This window comes from Netta rufina, assembly GCF_964035555.1.
Source record: "Netta rufina genome assembly, chromosome: 1".
NCBI lineage: Eukaryota > Metazoa > Chordata > Aves > Anseriformes > Anatidae > Netta > Netta rufina.
The window spans coordinates 90,857,434-90,875,752 of record NC_140123.1 but is presented as its reverse complement, the minus strand read 5'-3'; the positions used below and the strand labels follow the sequence as shown (position 1 = coordinate 90,875,752).

Below are 18,319 nucleotides of genomic sequence, written 5' to 3'. Positions count from 1 at the left end.
ACAATTCTGTGAACGGACTTTAGCATGATAGGGAACGAGGCCTCATCTCTTCTGTGATGAAGTCCTCAATACGAGTCATACCAAATTTTAAGTGATTGCTTGTTAAAAGTACACTTCTTACTGGAAGAAATGAGAGAAAACTATTTTCAGACCATTCATTGTGCTTTATAACGGAGGTAGAGCATGATAGATGTAAGGGCATATCTGATATTAATATCTGGACTCAGCTGCAGTTTAATGACTAAATACATAGATTTTAATGGTAAAGGTGAACATAGCAAATAAATCTTTGGTAGAGCTCTTACACAGCAATCTGACTATAAGGTGAAAGCCTAAGTGCTCCATTTCTATTTATCTGAATTCAATTTTATTTTAATGGTCTATTTAGGAAGAAATAAGCATTCTTGTTACATGACAGGGAAAATTGTTTCCTAACTGATTTCCAATCTGCTAATTCTGAGTATGTTTTACATAATATGAATGAGCTTATCTGTTGGAACAGTTGATCAGAGCCAATGATGAAAAGATTAGTTTTAACCTGGTAAAATTTATTAATTGAGAATTCAGTCACATGCACCAACACAAAATGAGGGCAAAGTTATTAGATCTAGAATTCAAATGTTATTGCTTCAGTTTTAACAATACAATGCTTGAAGCAAAAGTGAATGCCCTTTCATGTGTCTGCAATAAGCTCTTTGAGAGTGCATGATCTGATGATTTTTGTTTTCTTATTTAATTCTCAGTAGAAAGTAAGTTTTTTTCAGTAGGAAGCTTCCCTCCAGACTTAACATGTTGCAGATTTATGCATTTGAAATGAAACAGTGAAGAAACTAACAGTTCAGCATTGCCCTGCATCCTGATAACTCTTGCTGTTACATAAGTTGCATAGTGCTTTTCTCTTTTGTCTCTGTGTTCTGTTTTCCTTTGTTAAGTTCTCTGTGGCTGATACTGGTTTCATCCTCAAGAAACTGAAAGACATAGCTGAACCTCGTTCACGAGAAATCAGACAGGTGTTTGCAGCCACAGACCCGGAGCATACCAAGGTGATCGCGTATGAGCCTTTCAGGTAAGACAGTGGGTTTTGATTTTTAATATTTAGTGGAGGCACGTTCCCCCAGAAAGTATAGGGTGTAAATTACTATTGACACCTTTTGCACATGTTATCTGACAAATGGTGTATGCTTCTTTACATTTACTTGGAGACTTTGTGGGAAAGAAGGTGAACCCATGCCCGGGAAAAACAGAAATGAGAGAGCTTTTCAAGTAATCTGGAAAACACAACTAAAATCTGTCTACTTTTTATGGAGCTGGCACAGGGTATTATGAAGACGGGCAAGTAAGTAGTAATATATTAACCAAAGGATAAAGAAAAGCCCATCCTGAGAGAGTGAAACAAATTAATTGTAGTTTTGAAATTCAAGAAAGAAGGTTTGAGTTGCCTTCTGAAATGGTGTTATTTGGGTTTTGAATCATTGATAAATGAATGATTGGTAAATGAATGAATCATTGATAAATGAACCAAGGTATACTGAAATTACAGGATACAGTGATAAGCATCTTGAAAACATACTGGAAAGCAGTAGTGAGAGCAATGCTTATTAATGATGTGGAACAGAGGAGGAGATTTTACCTAGAAACATCTTGTTCTTCACGGTGGTAATAAACTATATATTTAGGAACTGTCATAATAACTAAAGTGCGTAAGTAGATGTATATTGCATGGAATGTCATCCCTATAGAAATGTTAACCAATGCAGAAAAATCCTTGTGAAATATCTCAGAGGAAATATAGATCTGAAGAAGGTTTTTCCAGTGATTCAAAGTGAAAGTAGTGACAGATGAAAACAAGATGGTATTCAAAAACCAAAAAAGCGTGTTTAAAAAATAGGATTCAATCTAAGAGAAGCCAGAGCTAGTGGAAGTTTTTGGTCAAAACATTCCTAAACTCCTTGATGTTTTACTCAACAAAAGCAAGATTTTGAATTGTTAACTGCATTAAGAGGGAAAATGTTATTTCTAGAGTAAGAAGAGTAGAAAATTGAAAGTTCATGTGTATGTGGAGAAGCTTTATGGCACTTGTAAAAGGGTTTTAATTTACATGTCAAGTAACTGTTTAAAATCGAACAATTATGGTTTTAATTAAAATTATGAAATAATTTGCAAAATTGTCTTCTTACATGTACTAAGAGCAGATCAAGGCTTCAGAACATTTGCATGACAAAACTGGTGGAGCACACTTTTAGAAGGGTCGATTGTGCTTTCCATGTTTACAGCAGGTTTTTTTTTTTTAATTTATTTTATCAAGCAGAGGTTTGATTGCACGTAATTTAATTACAGCCCAGCTGTATAATTTAGGTTGGTGCTATTTCTTGGCATGTATGGAGGCACTTGGTTTCAGCTATAAAAATACAGTAGCTCTCTCCATGAGCAAGACAAAAAACAGGGGAATCCACATAATGATGTTTTTTAGCCTCAGTGCTCACATAGGCCAGTCTGAGCACCTACTAATGGTCCACATCCCTCCTCTGGTGGGACCTAAGGTGGTTTAACAGGAATCATTCACACACTGCCACAGGAAGGATTTGCCTCTAAGGCAAATTTGACTTCCTTGCTTTATAGTGAAGAGTAGATTTTGTTTCTGTTCATATTTAATGGGTTTCTTTTTTTTATTATTATCTTTTACTTTCTTTTTTTAAAATCCACATATTTTAGGAAAGAAACATTTTTAATGACAAAGGCAAGAGAGCCCTTCTTTGCATCTATGATAAATCACAGATATTTTTCTACAAAAAGAATATGTATTTCTCCTTCAATTTTATATTTTTCATGTTTACATCACTGCTTATTTTAAATCTGTCATGGCATTTCATGACTAAAACTCACTACAAATGATTATTTTTAATACAGGCAATTATCTGTGTGACAGCTTCAACCAGCGTAATAATCCTCTTATCTTAAATACAGCTAAAGCTTTGCTGTGCTCTAAATTTTGCAGTTCAGGTTTCTTCCTTTCTACCTGTATAATTTCATACAAGTTAAATTTAAAAATACACCTGTAAGTATGATGTAGTGAAGCAGAATTATAATTATACAATTTACTTGAAGTATTCTCAAAACCCACATCAATGGGACATCATCCAGGAAATAAATATATGGTGCGTACAGAAGCAATCCCCAATGCTATCGTTAGAACTATTGAAAGCTTTGTTAAAGAGAGAGGAAGAGGAAATAACTATAACTTAGAAGTCTCTATATAACATGGTTCTATCCAGACTGCTTTTTCTCAGAAGCTGCTGGCAAGACCATTTGCTGTTAGAAACAAAGAACCATGTGAGTTTAGCAAAGATGCCTATCTTTAATTTAGCTTGAGAAATAGCTCTCTTAAGCAGTTAATTATTATTTGTTCTTTCTCTACCAAATTCAGATTGCAATCTCTATTATTCTTCTGGAACAACAACAACAAAAAAAAAGATAACTAACTTGTGGGAACAATAGTTGCAGCTTGTTTATTTTTGTCGGGAAGAGTTTAGTTGTATTCAATGTGTGAATCTTGGGTCTCACTTGTTAGTCCCTAGAAATCACAAGAAAATTCCTTAATTCCCAAATGAGACAATTTTCTGTAGAGTTTTGATGACTTAATTGTCACCAACTGGCTTGAAAAAAGGAAAGACTTAAAAAATCCTGACAGTGGAAAATTTCATGCCATGTGTGGAAATCCAGCCTGTGGATTTCGTGTTCACATGGGTAAAGCTAGCTATATGCTTTCAGCTTTGCCAACCCAAGCATTTAGTGTCAGTCTTACAAGACAATACTATTTCATGTTTGCAGTAATACCGAAAAAAGAGGATCTGATTTTGACTGGGTCTCTGAATGCTGCTACAACATAAATAATAATATTCAGTGCGTGTGGTAAGATAATATTACTAAATGGACCAAGTTTTGGTCATTGAGCTTGCATAAACTCAAAATAAGGTTTGATACTGTAATCAGCTCAACTTTTCCTTATATTTATCTCCTGTCTTTGCAAATATCTTGCTTATTTATTTAATGCAAAAGAAATTTAATACAAAAGAATACAAGAAATCTTGCTTATTTATTTAATACAAAAACAACAAACAAACAAACAAAACAAACAACGAAAAAACAGCGGTTTAGTCATTGTAGACACTGTATGGTGTTTAGTATCCTTTTTTGAATAGCTGTGTGAGTGCAATCCTATTCTCTGTAGCAATATCTTCATTTGAGCAGGGCCACACAAGCTTCTGAGACAAAGTGAGTGAAAATTTATATTTGTTAATAAAGTTTTCTAATTTGAAGGGGTACTAAATTTCTGTGCTTTCAGTTCAGATGTGGATGCTAAAAGATCCACTGTCAGAATTGTTCAGGAATTTAACTGCTCTTCAGCCAGCCATTTGAGTCTTGTGTCTGATCTTTTTCTATCACTAACAATTTCTTCCATTTCTTTGCAAGGATTGGTGATCCTTGAAATTGCATCACAGTGATGCTGTACCCTCAAGTGTGCCATAAGGTACAGCTCTAGCTGCAGAAGCCATTATGGTGAAGTTTATTCCTAGTGCAGTTTATCCAGTTGCATCATAAATAGGTAATCTAATTTTGACTGAGACACACAGGCCGATGTTCATGCTTGCTGTTAAAAGTTCCTGCTGATTATGTATTCACCTGAGACAGATTTGGAATCATAATGCCAAGGTATAGTTACACTAATCCAGGTTTGTCTGACAAGTGGTCTTGTAGCTATTGAGGTAAACTACAGTTCAGTTTTCACAGGAAAGCTGGAAGCTTCCTACATTTGCTTGCTACTGGCATTTTTCTTCCTTCCTGTTGTGTCAACACACAGGACATAGTAGGAGGAACTCTGTAATCACTGGAGGTGGCGCAATCCCTAATGCAAAGCTTGTACCATCTTCTCACTCAGTCCTTTTCTTCTCTCTCCCAAAAATATAAACCAAAGTTTTACGTATAACAAAACTATAATTTAGTCTCAGTGCTTGTTTCCATTTGCTGGTATACAATAAGTGTCTTCAGGAGCTTACCCTAAAATTACTCCAGTACTATTACCAGCAACAAATCCTTGATATTAACAGGAATGATTAGTCATTCAATGCCAGTACTGGCCCATCAGATGGATCTTAGGAACATTTCTTCTTCCTTGGGTTAGGCTGGTTCTTCTGAGCAGCACAGGCAACCTTGGGAGAGCGCATCTCAGACTTTTCCCTGTGGGATCTGATTCCCCACTGACAGTACCCAAGCATCAGCTGGTCTTGCTGCTGTGTCCTTTATTTCTTTGTTGTCAGGAGAGCTTGTGATTACAAGTTGGGTATAATTTTCTGCCCTTTCTGTGTGGCTGATTTGTGTTTCCCTTCCCACAGCTTTTCCATGAAAGCTGCCCAACAGGGCCAGTTTTCACAGTGATTTGTGGAGTGTGGCTTGACGCTTGATTAATACCATCATTCTCTGTTGGTATCTTCTGCCCCACTTCTCTTCCGATGATGTTTTATGCAACTGCTGTATGTGCTTTGTGCTTATATATAATTAATCATACATTGCAGAATACAAAATACAATTAGGAACAAAACAGGATAATAGCCTGTATAATTCACTGTATTGTTGGACAAAGCTAATCTCTACTAATGTTCCATGCTAGTACAGCATTTCCAGGTAAAAGGTTTCTATAATGATTATGTGTTTTGTTATGAGTAGTCAACTACAGAGGAAACATGGACATCTTCCAAAAGTTAAGAGTTCAGGTACTTCCCGTTAAACCTCCTTGAACAGACCTGGATTTCAAATTTAACTGAATACTTTCTTTAAAGATTGTAAATAAATACAGCATTTTAATACTTGTTTTCACAGAAATTTAGCAATTATTAACTTTTTAACTATTTTACTTAAACTAATGTAGTCTGTTGTTTTTGTAAACAGAAATTTGATAGTCAGTATCACTGATGGAGCATTTTCAGAACATGAAATTATGACTATTGGGCGCTATTACGGTGTGAAAGAAGAGTATGAAACAGACCTCCACCTCCTCCTTGCAGTGGCTCAAGAACAACTGAAGAAAAATAGCTTTGAGAATTTTGGACAACTGTCTGCAGTATTTGTATACAATGATCGTGAAAAGTAAGTTTCCTCTATTTATCCTAGGCTGCTTTCTGGTAAACTCTACTTGCAAACCTACCTAGTTTCTGTTTGTTGCTGAGCAAATGATATATTGCAGTCAAAGAATACTTTTTTGAATCTTAAGCCTCTCTCAGAACTTGACAGTGGATAAGAAAAGGATAGTCTTTTTGTGTCCTTTTCATTTTGTTCATGTACTTTTTGTTAATAGCTGCCATACTGAGTATTCACTGACATAATCAGATGTCTGTTCACAGGCAAAACAGTATATTAAATAAAAGACTAAAAATAGTTATTTAACAAAAAATGGATTTGTTGTTGATCCTTTATGTTAATCATTTTCCCTTTTTGTTCGGTGATGTCACAGAATAACAGAATCACTAAGGACCTCAGAATGGTGGAGACAGGCTACTACATGCATTTTGAGTTTCTAAGCTGTGTAACAGTGAAATTTCATAAAATATATTTCCATTGCCTCTGACACATTTTCCTGTACACATTAACATTAACTTGAAATAAACCTGGCTAATACCTAATGTACACTTCTCCCTCTCTCATTCTGTTTGTGTAGATGTGGGGTGCTGCCCTATCAGATGTGCAGGACTATTTGCAAGTCTTTTAAGTTGCCACTGGCTGATGACCTTCTGGAAGCTGTACTGACCATGTAAGTTAAAGGCAGATAGTATGACCTGCATGAATGGGTGCAAATCAGTGTTAAATATTTACTACAGATGCATTTCTTAAGAATTTGTCATCTTTGTAATTTCAGTCATCACATTGTGCTGATTTTGTCCATGTACAGGTGCAGATTTTCCTATTTATAGAATATTTATAATCAACCATGGTGCATCCATCTTAGCAATGTATCTTCTTTTTTGTCTGGCATGATAGATCATCTGGGGTTTGCCAGAATTCTATGGATTTAGTCTCACGGTAATCAGCTAATGATACCTACCATTATCAATGAGAATCACTGTATTTGCATTAGTTGTTCCAGTTCATATAAGGTATATAAGGTAAAAACACTAATCTCATAGAAGCACATGATGAATACAATATCAAGATGAATACAATGAAGTATCTTTGAATCAAGTCGACAGCATTAAGACTCTACTACAAAAAGTGATTTCCTACTCTTATGAACCTCATCTGCAACATTTATTCTATTGTAATTATTAAAAAGAAAAAGGAGTATTGCATGATTTTGGTATTTTCCCATAGCACATTTAACTTTTTTGAGACAAAATGTTTGGCTAGTTGTATTTAAGGAAACAGGAGTGAAAAGAACTAGTATTCAATGCACTTGTATAAAAGGCTAAAGTTCAGAGTAACCCAAGGTGTTTTGAATGCTCATATCATCATGAGTTTGGTTTTCATGACCAGCTTTCCTGGTAACAGGTAAAGTACATGCTTATTGGTATTTTCTTTCTCTTGGGGGAAATCATTAAATATTTTGTCTGTGCCTTCACACTGTGTAAAATGCAGAAGCAGGTCTTGTCATGCTTGGGTGTTTTCATGTAGATATGCTTCTTGATTTCAAGAGGAAATTCAAACTAAACATTTGGATTTATCAAATAATGAAAAGATTCTTGTCAAGCAGAAAGGTGGAATCCATTTTATTAAAACATTTATATACAGCAAGCAAGTCTTCCTACTTCAACCAGTATCAACAAGACTGCTGTTAGAAGTCTAAAGAGATATTTTCTACAAAGCCCTGTTCCCCCCCAAACCAAAATCTTTCAGAATAGTTCCCTGTAGTAGCCAGATAGATGTCTTTGATAATTGGTTGGCTATTAATCACTTCTGACAATTAGGTTACAAGTGTTAGTCATCAGAAACATGTCTGAATTTTAGCATTAATGTAAAACTCATTTTTAGAACTCCTGCTAAGCTGCCCAACACAAAAAGTGTTGGAGGACAGTTGGCATCCTGGACTAAACAAGGAGTTCTCATAGTTTCCATTTCATAAAGGCTGAAATTGAATAGATGCACAGACAAGGGACTGAAGGTTTTCCTTTAAGTACTAACTCAATGCTGATGAAAAACAGACAGGCCCGACAAATCATAGGCTCCAGAGACATGTTTATTGTTTGTGAATTTATACTAGCTTTTGCAAGATGAACATCTTCTCTTAAAGGGTCTAATTCTAAAGAATTAGATATGAGCTTAGAAGACAAAGAAGAAGCTAAGGCCTGGATTTCACCCAGCAGGTACTCATGACAGCCAGTTTAGGATTCAGCCTCTGTAGGTTCTTTCTGTAGGCGATGGAGAAGGAGAGGCAGTCATCTCAACGCGTGAAAGGGCTGGATTTCAGAACTACCTTCCATTTTCCTGTAAAAGGGTTTGTGGCCAACTTTTATTCCAGATTTCTGTATGAGAAAGTTAAATGGTGTGAAGCTGTGCCTCAGAAATCAGTGGGAGAAGTACTGTGTATGACAGAGCATTATGCATAATGCTGGTTCGAAGTTACAGTAGCAGCTGCTTTGAAAGATGGTGTTTTTTGTGGTGAGTCACTGTGCTGCAGATAAGAAAGAACGTTGCTTTCTTAATGATGTGTGCAGTTGGCACTGCCTTGGAAGAGTATCGTTGCACAAAGGTGCAGAGTCAAGGATTTTGTGAAGTGTATTTTAGAAGAGTTAATTTACAGTAATCTGGAAATGGAAAAATAGAGTTGGCTGAATGAGATTTAGACTTTTCCATTCATCCTGCTTTTCTGGTTTGTAATTCTGTGCCCTTTGTGTCCATTGATGCCTTCCAAAGGAAGCAGTGGTAGCATTCCTAATGTATGTATCCAAATTTATGATGGAAGAAAGCAGTACAATAAAAGTTGTTGGACTGATTCCCACAGAATCAGTATATATAGCTAATGCACTAGCTGGACCCTATTCAGCAATAAAATGATCGTAGACGATGTGGATCAGATAATGGTTGAAGACTGGACCTATATGTTTATTCAGTTTTGCTATGTGAGATTAGGTGGCAAAGACTTTCAGTAGGAGTTAATGGTTCTATTTTTCCATTTCAAAAGGTAATGCCCTTAAAATATTTACTATTTACATTTGCAAATTACACCACAACGATCTGTCACTTATTAAAAGCACAGGACAGAACTAGAAGTTACTGTCTAAATTTGTGGTCACCTCCAGATGATCCAGGACTTTGTCTACTCTATCAGAGGAGCATTCAGTTTCCATAAAGAACAGGGAGAATTAGCACAAAGACTGTGAGATTTTGCAAGACCCTTTTAAATTGTCTGTCTAGAGTAAATTAATACTTTCAATTGTGAGATGGTGAAATAGTAGGATTTGGGTACCTAACAAGGTGTCCACTATTGCAGTTCACTGAGCTGTCTTATTAAAAGGTATTTCCTCTCTCCATCAGCATTATTTCACATAGTTTTTCAATTACAGGACAATACAGATTTTTAATCACAATGTATTAAGCAATACATATGGTATACACTTGCTTCTGCCAGTAAACTGGGGTAGCTTATTATAAGCATTTCTTTTAATTTATGCAGGTATAATTAACAATTATGCTTTGTTTAATAAATAAATGTTGTAAAAATGCTGAAATAATGAATTTAGATCCCCCCCCCCGATATTTTTATTTACTACAATGCTAAATGTATGCTAACAAGAACTTAAAAAGATACAGCCTTTCCCCAGAGGGTATATGTAAACAGCTGGCAGATAACAAAAGAAAAAATGGTGTGTAGAAGGCATGGATGACAAGTTTACAAGTATTGCATGTGGATGATCCTGCATTAGTTTAGTTGTTAAGCATATGTCCCTACTTTTAAAAAAGTATTTTAATTTCTATTGAAACTGGCTCTGTAGTTCTCCTCTTGACAGGAGCAGGGTCAGTCTATTAGACCGTGGAGTCTTGGAGTCTGGCATTTATGGTTTTTAAGCTGTAGAAGCACAGCCAGTGGGGAAGAAGTATTATTTTTATATATATTATATATATATATATATATTATTTTTTTTAAAGGTAATTCCTAGTGCTTCAGGTAGCCTTTTCTCCCTGCCCAGCTTTTCCCTGACTTGTGGCACTGTAATATACGTATTTTTTTACCTACTTGCCAACCTTTAACATTTTTTTTTAGGGTTGACCTGTTTCTTTCAGGAAGGTAACCCTCTTTTCCTACTCTGGCAAGTGCCCTTGTTGCAGCAGCAATTGGAAATGGCCATGAGATCGTTCTCCTACACTCTCTATTCTGCTTGTTGCCTTTGATGTCTGAGACTCACTTTGCCATTTATGATTAAAAGACTCCAGCATGAACATACAGATCTCTTAAAAGACATTATTTCTGTTATTCAGTATCTTGAGGAAGTGATGGTTCAATTTATAGTTGTTCAAGACAAGAATAAATGGATGCACAAGAAGGTAGCCATTACTTAACTGATAATGATCAGCTGCATAAACTGGTCTGTGTTTGCTATTTTAAATCTTTTCATAAGAACAGTTTATGAAAATTTAGGTGTTTATATATACCAGTGTTACACAGGGACTGTCAAACAGCTGAAGAATTGCAGCATTTTCTCTAAGCTTAAAGCAGCATAGTGCCTCTCCTCTACTGTTATCAGATTAACTACTTAGCAAATGCTATTGAAAACTAAGGAAGTAAAAATCTGCATATGTACATTATCTTTTTACATGAATGTTTGGGTTGCAGATTTCTTGATGGGAAAGAAAATATATTTATAAGTAGCCTTTACTCAGTGAAGCATCCTCAGGAACAATCTTAATGTGAATTAAATAGATTTTTCATGTATCTGGAGTAAATACTCCATTATGAATATATTTTTACAAGCAAAACTGTGTGATTATCTCTGTAACGTCAAAAAGGAAAAGAAGCTCTGCAAACAATGGTAAGAATGAGGGAGTGATTTCCACAGTCTAAAATTGTATGCAATGGTGAAGTCATAGGGCAAAACTGAAGAGAAACATAGTTTCAAGAGATCTTTGTTGCATCTTCTTGATAAGGCAAATCTAATTTCCTTTGCTGAAGAGCACTGTCAGTTCCAGTCATATTAATTCCAGCCTCTGAAATGTATGACATCTCTGTCCTAATAATGCAGAACTTGATAACATCTCTTCATTCCATCTGGATACTCTGTACCGAATTATAAGTATGTGCATTTAGTAGATTAGCACAATAAGACACAGTAGGAAAAATATCTAAAGAGTGGATTTTTCTCCTCTGGATTATTTTGGTGTAATACATTAAGCTGCTTTCTGTAGCTATTTAAATATGGGATTTAGGAGTCCCATTTCCCATGCCCACCGTAAAATCTTTGGTTATAGTTAACTTCATGTCCATGTTGTTGCCTTGGTCTGCTAGTGCTGTCAGTTCAAAGGACTTTTCTCCTTGTTAATGCTTGTCAAATGCAGAAGCAATGTTTTTCCTTGACTTCATTGCCTCAACATAAAATTGATGCTGAAGTAATTACACGCCTTCACTTGTTCTTTATTTAAAACTCCTACTTGTGCAGCTCTGCATCTTGACAGTAGACCTTATCTTTTGACTTCTCACAACCAGCAAAAGCTAAATACATATACACTAGTGCATATAATAATAATAATAAATAGTCATGATTGTACTGAAATTCAAAATCTGTGCACCAGTTGTTCTTATAAGAGCTTTTTTTTGTCTTCTTACTTCCAATGCAAAACTCCTGGTTCCCCAATTGCCACCTGAAAAAAAAAAAAAGCAAAAAAAAACCAAAAAAAACTGAGGCTTTGTGAAAATGTTAACTCGCATGTGAGGTATTAAAAAGAAGAAAACCACAATAGGTTTTCTCATGGCAATGTTTGTTTCAGGCTCCTCTTTAATTCTAGTAACAGTAGCATTCTTCTCTGACTGTGCTTTCATCTTCAGCATAACTCATTGTACTTAACATTTCAGTTTATCACTAGCATCTCTGTTTATGGCTCTCAGTATATTTTATTATTATCTCTCCTGCTGACTGTTAAATGAAAGGTGTGGGGGGAGGAGAGGGAGAGGATGAGCTGCAGTTTATTGCATTTTATTTTTGTCACTAGATTTATTTCTCCTCTTTCCCAGTGTTGTTTTCCCAGTTTGTGTTATAAAGTCTTCCTTCAAGTACCTTCATGCTTAATTTTCACCAGAACCCTCTCCAGTAATTTGGAGAACCGAAGGAATTTGAGGCCTGTGTTTTGTGCAGTTCTATTTCTCCAAGGACGGAATAAAATTATTTTCTAAAAAACATGTTTCTTCAGAGATGACAGTGTGTAATTGATCTGGCTCCTACATGTGCAATAGTATTTGTGTCACCGGCTTACATGGTAGAATTATTTAACCTGATGTTTGCCACCAAAAAATACTTACTGAATCTAGCTAGTCATATATGTCTCTCCATGGACAGCAGTGAAGCACAGATGCTTCCAGTGTGTGCTTAGATGCCTAAACCAGATCCCTTTTCCATGTGGGTAGTGCTAAGTGAGACAGATGTCATTCACAGAAGCTGCTAAGGCAGTATGTATGTATAGCAGAGCAGTTAAGATGTTCATTTCAAGAACAATCTGCGTGGTAGTGTCAATTCTGCAAGGTGCTTCAGCTTGCAGAATTCGAGTGTCTTTCAAGCATTTGACAAGACCCACTCAAATAACAGCACATTTCTGTATGCCTTAATCAAGTAAGTGTTTTGCTGAACTGAGGACTTTTTTTTTTTTTTTTTTCTGAAGCTCCTTCATTCAAAAAAATGGCAGAAGGATGGCGTGGCTTACAGAGCTGCTTCCAATGGATTTATTAGGGCAGGGTAATGATTTTAGAAATCTGAGGGAGGAAGGTAGCATGTTCCATGTGTAATAGTAGCTGTAGAACCTAACTGGCAGGATATATCTCTTCATTCAGTTAGGGAACCTTTCTAACAGACACAAACATATATATTTATTCCATGGAAATGAAGAATAATACCATAAAACAACTACCAAATGACAAGGATTGATATTGTTAAATCTAGCTATTAAATTATAGGTTAGAGACCTGCACGTTTGTCAATTGTAAATTGATCCCAAGGTGTGTACAAACAGCATATTTGAGAGATTGCTTATTTTCAGGAAATGATTATAGAAACTGTATAAAGCAGGTCAATTGTGTTAAAGCACATCTCTCTTGTATCATACTACCAGTTTCTTTTCTACACAAAGGAATTATACACCGACCATCCTAGCTCCATGGTTGTCACCAACTGTGGGATCCTAGTTCTGGAAAAAGTTGGGCAATGGTTAAAAATTAAACCTTAAAGGAATTGAATACTAGTATGAGATACAATACTGAGCAGTAAGTATATGGAATGTAACATACAATATCAAGGCCTGGCAGTTTGGAAGTGTTTCTCCATACTCTTACCAGGCTTTGGTTCTAAAGGAATGAAAAATTATTATCCAAAAAGTAATTTATTAGTATGTCGTAGATAACATGATATAACTGTGTTAAGATTTTCATTTAACCGTGAGTTGTCTTGTGGATGTTCTGCTTAGGTTTGAAGATGACAATAAGCAAGTGGAGTATAAAAAATTTCTGGATGGGCTGAACTGGAGAGAGAATCAAATACCTGCATTCCAGACAATAAGGCTTCCTCTCAAGGTAAAACCACTATATTTGAGCAAAGGAACAGCACAGCCAAGCACCTGAGATACTCCTGCATTTTGGCCAAGTGTAACATGAGTGCTTCATCCAACAAAGCCAATAACAGCTTTCATCTTAGTATATTTGTGACTATTTTCTTTACGTAATTATCTTTTTCTGGGAGGTTTAGAATGAACCAGAGAAGTCACACAGGGAATAGTAGATCTACTACCCACCTGTGCCTATTAGGTGTTACATCTCTGTGACATTTTTCTGAAAGAAAAAAAAAGAAAAAGAGGGGGAAACGGGTGTATTTGTCCTTGAACAATAGGTGTGAATACCGTGCCACCCACAAATATTTCTGCCACATGTCAAATGATCTGTTTGGTTGCTGGGATAGTCAAGAAATTCTTAAAACTCCACTGGCACCACAGAAAATAGCTATATATATTTTATAACTCTGTGGAAACTTGTATTTAATACAGCACATCACTGGTAGGCGTAAATCAGGAGCAGTATTGAGGGATCAACTTTGTATATCTCCACCAGCCTGCTACTTAGGGTAAATAAAAATGTGGTGTCAACAAACTGCAGAGATTAATCTGATCTCGCCATCTTGTGCTGAACGGAACATTTTAAAATAGATGGTACATAAGGCAATTACGCTGATTTTTAAAAATCTTGTAACAGATAAATATGAAGCCCTTCTGCCAATGTGTAGTTTCGCTGTTCTGGCCTAGTCCATGTGTTGCTGTGCTTGTACAGAATGTGTTTGATTGCGTTCAGACCACTTAGAAACATGGCATTCCCTTGAATTTGAGTTCAACAGTGACATATCTTAAATCAATATTCCTCAAGTAGTGTGCTATTAACCTGACTGCTCTCTCTTATTGGCTTATGAGCTCTTTCTTCTGAAGCATCTGAAACTGTCTGGGACGTCTAACCAGGGTCCTGTGCTGCTGCTTCACTCTGCTTTCTCTGGTGGTTTCTTTTTCACTCTGTGATTGAGACAATTTTTTCTTCCTTGCACAAATCAGATCAAATCAAAGCCCTTTCACATGTTTTATGCAGCAGTCCTGTGGTTCTTATGGAGTAGGTTGTGTTCAGTGGCTATTCTTTGTTTTTACAGAGTAATTCCATCTTTAAGCTACATGTATAACTTGGTATTTAACTAGTGCCTTCTCTCAGGATAGTCTGCCAGGATGAGGACCCTCATGGGCCTCAGTACTATGCAAGCAAAAAAAGGGTCAGAGCCTGTGCCCTGAGGATTTTTGCCTTGAAGATGGTGCTAAGCTCTGCACCAAAAAATCAAGGCTGAAAGAAGCAGATATCTGCACAGATATGGTTGCTGTTTAATCTGTTTGACCATTTTTCTCCTCACAGCTGCATGGCTTATCTAGCCATTGAGCATGAGCTGCTTTCTGGCAGGTGAGGGAAGGAGATGGTTCCTATGCAGGGAAGGTGGGGTGCAAGTGGTGGTGGCACAAAAAGCGGTCTTCACAAGTTGAAGGCACAGAGGACAAGGTGCTTGTGAAACAAGCTGGAGGTTGAGTGGACATCTGTGGTGAAATGTATGTTCTGATCAGTGTAAGAGACATGGTTTTCTTTGGGTATGAAGGAGATGTTATCTTTCCTTGGTAGATTGTCAGTGGATGGGCTTTCAGGGAGTGGCTGATGCGTAAGAGCCCCAGTTGAGAGCAGAACATGGGAGTTAGGGAAGGAAGGTTACAGCTGAGGCCAGAAAGGAAATAGGTGCATCAAGAGGAATTATAATCATTCATCAGCATGCTGGGATAATCAGTTCCTCGTTGGCTCCAGAGCCTTGCTCTGACTGTCACAGTGACATGTAGTGCTGTTTTTAATGAACTGCATCCAAATTGGTTTCGGTATTGTTTATTCATTTTTATCGACTTTATTATTCTGTTAGTTAGCTGCAATACCTAGACTGTCTTTGGTACAATACACGAGTATTTTAATGAAGAAATACTAAGACTTGGAAAAGATCAATGAAAGGAAAGGATTTAAATCTTGCTGAATCTTCCAGCTTTAGAACCCAATTGTCATTCTGTTCCTAACTTTCTTTGAATTAATGGTGATATTTTGAGGCTATAGTATCTGTATTTCATCAATAGATTCCAGTAGCAGAATTGTGCTTGCTTAGCTGACTTTTCTTCTTTCTCTCTATCATTATTATTTATGGTTTTGGTGTTGAAGCATAGCTGACTTGTAAGGTTTTCAAGTATAAATGTCTTAATGAAGAAAACACAGTGTTCTTTAATTTGAAAATATCTGCAGAAGTGCTCAATATGTTCAATAAAATATTCTGCAAGATTGATAAAAACGTGCATGTAGTAATGTTTTAGGAGGATGCACTGTATTATATAGTGCACTATATTTTATATATATATATTTATTATTATTATTATTATTATTATTATTATTATTATTATTATTATTATATAGATGCACTATATTATATAGGTCCACATGTTCACAGAATGATTGTAATTGCAAGTTAAGCAGCACATTCAATCTTATGTTGACCGGCTTTTATTTGTTGCTGTTTTCAATATTATATTCTAAGATATTCTCTGTATTACTGATTTCAGAATGAAGATGACTGGAACGGACAGCCACCATCCCTTCCTTTTAAAAAAATCAAATACTTGCCTCTTCTGGATGATCTGTTTGGCAAGGAAGAATGACCTGATTTGCAGAAGTTACAGCTTTTGGATTAGTGTTTCAGCTCCAAAACTTATTAGCTGCTGAAGATATTTCTTGTAAAACAAAAATAGATCGGCTGTAGGTTTTATTACACTTAGTTTCTTATTCTAACATATATGTATCTTTGTGTATTTTTTAACTCCTAAATCAACGGTACTCTTTTGTACTCATACAAGCGTGGTTAAAACTATCCTGTGAACTTTGTGCTTGGTCATATGGAGAACATGCAAATACCAAGGAATATATGAGTCAAACACAGCAAAATACGACTGACCCTATTTTGTTCTGCAAACAAAACAGGTTGTTGGGTGACCTCATATAATATTAGGCCAATTAGCCTAAAATTAGCACAATTATATAATTCTGTTCAAATTTCCTCTCTTGCTTTTTAGCTTATACCAATCTGTTTTCCTGTATCTCTATGGTGATGTTTAAGTGCTGTTTGTGTCAAAGTTTATTATTTTATGGTGGACATAGTTGTGTAGTTTTAGCACGGTATGAAGTTGCTCTGTTATCAGAGATAATTATAACCTACCAATGTGGAAGTAAATATCTGGCAGGCAAGAAGCTATCAGCTCTTGCTTTTTGTCTTAAATATGACTCAGATTAGCAACCATCCAATTTTACTCAGGTGAAATGAGTGAGGAGAAGGTACATGTATTTTGGTATCATCAGCATCTTTCCTCTGGTAGCACTGGACTTGCCCTTTGAATATCGATAGCTTTCTCTTTGCTCAAAATTGTGAAGACTAAATGGAGCTCCTGTTAGCATTTCTGTATCTTTTTTAAGCTTGTGCCAGCTCAAAGCTGTGGTTTACTGCAATTTACTGCATGTGCTTGCAAGAGAAGTAATTACCTCCGTTTAAAGAATGCAAGAGCTGCGGTGAAGGGGGGAACTGATTCATCCATGGTGATTCCATAGGTGAAGGGGAAGAGGCGTGAGCTAGTGTACCTCTGCCTGCTGCTGGGAAGCTCACAGCCTCACTAGACTGAGAAGCCTGTGGTTTCTGTAATCTGAAATAGCAATTTGGTGAGAAAGTGTTTGATTTAAGAAGATGAGAACTGAGTGTATTTAAATCCCCAAACCAAGGGCAAGACACTAGTTCAAATAATAATTTAATTCAGTCAGTCTGTATGTTTTTTTGAAACTTGAGATCCTTTTTAGATTTATGATTCCATTTTAGAAACATCTTACTGCACTTTTGTGTGGCTGTGTAAATGAAGTTTCTAATTGTATGTCTTCTCTCTAGCCCTTCAGTTCCTGAGGAGAAATTCTTTTCATGCCATATGGCAACACAAGAAGCTTTTGGCAGCTTCTTACCTTTTTTGTTAGCAAAAAAGGACTTGAGACAAGGCCTAATTATGTGTGTTGTTGCTACTTAGGAAGGTGTTTGCAATAAAATGAATGTGGTGGTCTGCGTCCAGAGGGTCAAAAAGAAAACTGTGAAATTTTGTTCCAAGCTGTAGACAAGCTTTTGTAGACAACCGTGTACTGCTTTTGATTCAAAAGAGGAAAAGAGTTGCTTACATGACAAGAAAATCATCTGACCATGGAGATAGTATCAGGAGCCAAAATAATAACAACTTGTGTTTGAAGCCAGTTTGATGAAAGCTGAAGGTTTTTTAAACATGCCACCACAACTGAGCTTGACACTTTAAATGAATGCTGTTGCCCTTGTAAATTTGTAATGTTCACCAGACTTCAGAAGGATATCTTTCAGTTGTAGAAAATTTGTTCAGCTGATGGTTTCCAAGGAAGAATAACCCTGAACATTTAGAACTTCCCAAGTAGCTTTTAGAAGCAGCAAATTTACTTTACTTTGTTTTTCTTAATATGCATAGTATGAAGAGGAGCCCTTTT

At 36.2% G+C, this 18,319-nt stretch overlaps 1 protein-coding gene across 1 annotated transcript in view; it reads left to right on the top strand.

The window, feature by feature from the left end:
• EFHC2 (EF-hand domain containing 2) overlaps positions 1 to 16,440 on the top strand; it is a gene marked incomplete at both ends in the record, with an annotated part of 53,839 nt that extends 37,399 nt beyond the window's left edge. Inside the window, 5 exons of the mRNA XM_084289820.1 lie at positions 933 to 1,066; positions 5,944 to 6,141; positions 6,710 to 6,802; positions 13,648 to 13,753; positions 16,345 to 16,440. Coding sequence (XP_084145946.1) covers positions 933 to 1,066; positions 5,944 to 6,141; positions 6,710 to 6,802; positions 13,648 to 13,753; positions 16,345 to 16,440 — 627 coding nt within the window. The remainder of the gene's footprint in view (positions 1 to 932; positions 1,067 to 5,943; positions 6,142 to 6,709; positions 6,803 to 13,647; positions 13,754 to 16,344) is intronic.
• Positions 16,441 to 18,319: the final 1,879 nt, after the last annotated feature.